The sequence below is a fragment of the Nicotiana sylvestris genome, chromosome 7 (assembly GCF_000393655.2).
Source record: "Nicotiana sylvestris chromosome 7, ASM39365v2, whole genome shotgun sequence".
NCBI classification, from domain to species: domain Eukaryota; kingdom Viridiplantae; phylum Streptophyta; class Magnoliopsida; order Solanales; family Solanaceae; genus Nicotiana; species Nicotiana sylvestris.
The window spans coordinates 39,831,004-39,837,230 of record NC_091063.1 but is presented as its reverse complement, the minus strand read 5'-3'; the positions used below and the strand labels follow the sequence as shown (position 1 = coordinate 39,837,230).

General features: G+C 35.8%; 1 protein-coding gene across 4 annotated transcripts; it reads left to right on the top strand.

The window, feature by feature from the left end:
• The first annotated feature begins 713 nt into the window (after positions 1 to 713).
• On the top strand, positions 714 to 2,889 carry LOC104222326 (uncharacterized). Of its 4 annotated transcripts, none has more exons than XM_070150771.1 (2): positions 714 to 767; positions 1,344 to 2,889. In XM_070150771.1, exons 1-2 carry the CDS (start codon positions 740 to 742, stop codon positions 2,087 to 2,089), a joined length of 774 nt encoding a protein of 257 aa, XP_070006872.1. In that variant the 5' UTR covers positions 714 to 739; the 3' UTR covers positions 2,090 to 2,889. The 4 variants fall into 4 exon arrangements, 1 of the variants encoding a protein (XP_070006872.1); XR_011400957.1 differs by lacking the exon at positions 714 to 767 and adding an exon at positions 791 to 875; XR_011400959.1 differs by lacking the exon at positions 714 to 767 and adding an exon at positions 907 to 1,090.
• The last annotated feature ends 3,338 nt before the right edge of the window (positions 2,890 to 6,227 follow it).

Sequence of the window (6,227 nt, the reverse complement as noted above, 5' to 3'; positions counted from 1 at the left end):
TAAATAGCTGCCCGTTCAACCGCTTAAATTAAAATTAGTTGATGAACGTGTAATTTACGTGTGTATAATTAGTATATAATTTATATATACCGGCTAGAAAAAAACCACAAATCTTTATCCAACTATTTGTGTAAAGATCGTTGTGATCTTATTATTACATTGAGGGTAACTAAACTCGGGCTAACAACTAAAACTCGGGGTAGAAATGACACCAAATAGTCATTCAAAGGGGCTGCTATTTAAAAATTAGTCAATGTGTCTTTAATTTCAGTTTTTCAATTCAACATTTCGGGATACAAATTCTCTGAATTGTCCTGAAATTAGAAATGTTAGTTTAAATTTTTAAGACAAAATAAGTATTGACTAGTCTCTAAAGTCTAAATAGTAGCCCTAACCATAAGAATGATTGCTTGTGCACTTACCGCAAACTCGGGCTAACAAATGAAACTTGGGCCTCGGTTCAAACTGCAAGAGTTCCAAGTATTTTCTTGAACAATTAACCTAAATAGCTGTCAACTCAACTACTTAAATTAAAAATCGCCCGTGGAGGCATACTAGGCATGATATATGTATTATATGTATATAATTATTTATAATCAATTTAGAAATTATGCATATGACTAGAAAAAATAAATAATAAATATGAACGGCTATTTGTGTAAAATCCCTTTTTTCTTTTGTACTTGTTGGGATCAAAATATTTGTAAGGGAGCCCAGTCCCAAAATTGGAGTTGGCGACATGCTCGGGTACTCGCGTCGTGGCGCGTGTAAGTAGCTTTCTTCATTCTTCATTGATATTGATATGAATAGTTTTTGGCCGGTAGCACTAAAACCTCACAGAATAATTTGAGACATCATTAGTGAAGCGCTTTAAGGTAATTTACAATACCCGGTTTCATTAGTATTAATTCAAACGATTCGGTTTGTATATTGGTGTTCGCAATCTTAGTTCACATGCTTTATCAATTGACAATGTGATGCCCGGGACTTGTTTGATTTTATGCAAAAGTGGCTTACTAATTCATTCTACCTTACAGAAAAGAGAGTTTGTTTTCCTTCTTTGCTAACTGACTAATTCTTCAATTAAGAGGTTTCATGCTATTTAATGTAATGTGATTTTTGTTCCTCTGTATTTCAATAAATGACATTTAACAAATGATTCTATATATTTGAAATTGAAGTTCGGGTTACTTATTTTAACCCCCCAAAAGCATGTATTTCTAGGGTTTTCATTAGGTTTGTCGCTCTCTTTTGTATGATAACGTGCATTTTGACCTGTTTTAAAGTTGTCTAGAGATGTGCTGCTAAAATGTATGATCCTATTATATTGATTGTTTTTCCAGGCATGCTCAAACGGGGAAATCGGATGCTGAAACAACAAAATAATGCCCAGCATATGCGAATGCCGATTATTACTACATTTCTCATTTTAATTTGTGTCCTAGTTTTTATTTTGTATAGAGAAACTGGAGAAAGATCTGATTCATCATCTGGTTTATTGATACAAAATTGGAATAGCTTTAGCTCTTCGGTTAAGTTAGACCCAACTGTGGAGTTCAGAAATGGAACAGATTTAATATGGCAAAACGCAGACTCACCCAAGGCAATTCTCTTTCTGGCACATGGTTGTAATGGTAAAGCAGCTAACTTTTGGGATAGATCACCTAAGTGCCCAAATTGTGCGGGTCTACCTGAAGAAAGGCTAATCGTCCTTAATGCCTTAGCTAGGAGATTTGCAGTTCTTGCAGTAACTAGTGCTGGGAGGTGCTGGTCGTTTGAAGAGGAAAGGTTGATTATTAAAGATATTATTGAGAGGTGGATTGTGAAACAAAAGCTTCAAAGCTTGCCTCTTGTAGCGTTGGGTGCTTCATCTGGTGGATATTTCGTTTCAGCCCTTGCAACGGATTTAAGATTTAGTAGCATCACAATAATGATTGCCGAGGGATTGTTTGGTCAAATGGACACACCGAAGAATTACCCTCCTACCCTTTTCGTGCACATGCCCAAAGATGAAAGGAGAAGACGGAGAATACAGAGATACTTGACACTCTTGAAGGGAAAAGGCATTGATGTTGCTGAGGTCAAATGAACGGAGTTTGCATTGTCACCTAATCTCTTAGCTGATAGGATTCCGGGTCTTGATCTAACTACCTCAGAGAAGTTGTATAGTCTGTTCCAGGAAAAGGGTTTCATTGATATGAAAGGTTTCATGAGAAATGATGGACGTGCTATACAATGGAAAGCAGTTGTCAAGGAGAGAGAGATTATTCTCCCAGACAAGTCCATAGCGAATCACATTCAAGAGGAAATGAATCTTGCTTTTGCTTATCATGAAATGACCAGCTTGCAGTCTGAACAAATATTTAACTGGTTTGAAACTCATATGAGCTGATCAGAATTCTTATGCTGTGTAATTTTCCTCTAGTCAGCAGGGGGAGACTATCAGTACCCCGGTTTTGGACTGGCTGACAACAGACCTCAGTACCGTTGTGTTGCTCATGGATTTTCATGAGGTCGATGTTCAAGTTGGAATAACTGTGGCCACGTTGTGATGGAAAATATTGTATCAGCATTCAAACTTCATACATGTGAAAAGGGCTGCCTACTGTTGTTTATCTGGTTTTCCTTTTCTTATGGGCAGAAAAGAGTGTATAGTGCAAGACACTTAGAAACTAGGTCTACTTGCTTGTCCTTAGAAATGAAACTTCAAGTGTAGGTTGCTGTAAGCTCTGATCACCATTAAAGGAAACACAAGCCTTTCTGTTCTTGAAGAGCTTGGGAAAATGAAATCAAAGTATTTACATGGATTGGAATTTCATTCCTTGAGTTAGTTATGCTTCAGCATGGGTGATCATTTATTAGTACTATTTTTTTCATGTATATGCAAAATTCTTTTTCTGCTTCAATTATAATAATGTAGTCTCTGGAAGAAATTGAGTGAGCGTTTTGTCTGAGAGTGAACTTCATTTGTTGGAAAGTAATTAAGCGAAGTTCATCTTTAGTAAAATAATATATTGGGCATGGTTGGGGATTTATATATAATCCAACCTATCACCTTAGGTGTATCTTCTAAACCTAATGACTCTGGGGCATTTGCATTATTTTACCTTCCTAGGTTACTACTGACCCTGTTTATTCATCATCAATTTATGGTTGAATTCTCGCTCTAGTGCATTATGGCAGGAAACCAAAGACTAAATTCAGATCTCTTTTTGAATTAGATTTTGTTGGATGTATAAATATAGTAGTTTTGACTTACAACATATCATGTTTTAAGGTTGGAAGACAGGGTTCTGGATAAAATAACCAATTATGGATAACTTTGCTATATCAGCATCAACTGATATTGGATACACTCATTGTGGAGAAATTTGTTGTATTAGCTTCAACTTTTATTGGATTCACTGAACTTGTAGTTAGGTTTATGACTCCTGGATTGGGTTTCTGAGGATCCTTCAGCATGAGTAGGATACAGGATTTGCTCATCTTGAGGGACGGGAGGGGGTTATATGTGACGGTTTCCATGAAGAACATAAATCTGTATATTATATGCTTCTTCTGCCATAAGGTACAGACACTAATGCAACTATTTATCCAAGTCAGCTGTCGAGATTCGTGTGACATTCCGGATATCTCAGTTGCAGTATTATTACAATAGATGTTCCTAGTTGCTGGTTATTCATGCAAGTGCTTAGGTACAGAGTTCATTTGGAATGATTGGATTCGTTTCATACAAGCCCATAGTGTCACCAATTGGAGATTAATGTGATAGAAGCTCTGCAACCTTGGTGCATTTCAAATATTGTTTGTTGCATGTGACTCTTGTTGTAATCTTTGTAAGTTTCATCTGCTTCCCTTTAATTGTCTCTTTCTACGGAATATATCTATGGAGAGTTTCTGATCAGAACCTCCTATGTATTACTGATGTGATGTTATATTGATTAAGGTCCATCCGCGAGAAGTAACTCTGACAACAGCTTCTCTAGTTACAAGCCAGCACTCAAAAGTACCTTAATTCTATTTTGGATCCTCCCTCTCTTTCTCTGTTATGTGTGGCATATTTCAAATCAACTCGAGCACCCTACTCCTTTTAAGCCACAAGCTACAAGTTCTCTTAATTTGTGCTTCTTTAAGATATAAAGCATGCAGCTGCCAGTTGTACCTAAATTCTTATGGGAGCACAAAACTTTTTCACTGAAGATCTTCATTCAGATGAACAAATTTTATGTATTGCATCTAGAGAGATTTGTAAAAATTCATAAGTTATTGTAAAAGAGTATATACTTGATTACATTGTCGAAGAAAACTTGTGGTGAGTTAAAGATATCTCTGGTAAAACTTTAACAAAATCCTGATGGTTGAAAAGTATTTATTCCAACCAAGTCGGTGCTTACTGGGGCGAATCAGTTTATTTGTATTCTCATTCTTTGCATACTGATGAATCCTTCAACTTGAGCGTCTGAAGCAGGGAGAAGTAATTCAGGTGCATACCCAAGAGTCTATTTAGTATTATTTTACTGCGATGCTTCTAATCTATGCTGTGGGGATAGGCTGTTTGGTTGGTTAGCATTCATTGTGGCGGTACATAAATACACCTGCTCTTTTTAAAGAATATTATGTTGTGAACCAAGGTCTGACAGCTTGTGATTCTTTACTGCTTAATGTCCTGCTGCGCTAATCAAAATCCTTCATCGGTCTGTCATTGAGCTGTTCTTTTTTTTTTTTTAAATCTCGATATAGATGACTGTATTTCGTGTTCCCTCAAAACCTTTACATTTTTATTTTATTATTCTGTTTTAATTAACATCTTAATTTGAAGTTGTGATTCGAAATATATGAAGTTCATATGCATTCATTATCAATGGACTGTTGCTTTAACTTTTTCATTCTTTGTTGTTTTGGCAGATACTACATGCTTGTAGATGTAGTAATTTATTGTGCAAGTCAGGTTAGGAATCTTTTGGGGTAAAAACTCTTCATTGACTAGATGCAAACCAATGACATGTCACGAACTTGGGCAATTCAAATTGTTAGATATCTCTGAAATGTGAAATGTAGCTTTAGAGGACAACAGATATTCAGGCATCCTGGGGCATGCCTGTTATGCCCCTATCTCAAAGAGCTTTTATTTTGTAACTCATTGGTTTCTCGATGAGTTTTAACAACTTATGTGAAGGGGAAAATTTTCTGTGTTATCATCAGCAAACATACTGTGGAATGTGACATCCTAGAGAAAACTTTTGTAGCATGTTTTATCAAAGAGATAGTGATAAGAGAAACTAGTGATGAGTCTTTAATTAGCAATCTTGTTAATATACACGAAATTCTGAGTGGGATATGCTTTTTCGTCATGTTATAATATTTATATTGCTGGGTATAAGCTCAAACCTATTACCTCTGATGTAGTAAGATATTTGTTTCTTCATGTTGTATTATTTGTATTGCTGCGGCAAGCTCAAACCCATTTCCTGTGCAGTCGTTCAGCCATTAACCTGCACTTTGAAGGATCTGATTTTGAAAAATGCAGCTCATTGTATCAAATGGAGGCAATTTTGAGTCCCTAACAATTACTCTCTAAGATAGTAAGCTGATGCATTAATTGTTTCACTTGAAAAGGCTGATGCTGATGGGGGAATTTTTTGCGTATTTAGTTGGTATATGGTTTTATCAGGAGGTTCATTAGGAAGTAATGTTAGCTGTCAAATACAGTTGGCAACACAAAAATGTGATGCCCATCTATGAATGGAATATTATATTACATTATAGTTTTGTTATGATTTTTGTATTTTTGGTCATATCTACCTGAGCATGTCTTATTGGAAAGAATCTCTTGGAGGTCCATTCCTCTTGAAGAAGCGAAAGTGTCGAAGACATAATTAATTTAAATAAATATTTTCTCTCCCTAACAGCTTAAATTTTTAGATAAGGTAATCATAAAATTCAACATGTTATCCGAGTAGGTAGCTGTTAGCTGTCCTGAGTTTGAGTCTTACAGTCACTTTTTATTAGAAGTAATTTTCACGTGCTTGGCCTATGAAAAAAGAATTAGTCCCTATGTGAGGGCGCATTGAAGACATAACTATGTGCCCTCTCTAACAGTTTAAGCTTTTGGATGGTGATGCAATTTAACAAACATTGTATTTCCATAAAAAGGTAATGAAATAGAACAAACTGGATGTGTATAGGCTGACGAGTCCCAGTTTGAGCTATGTGGTTATCTACATTGC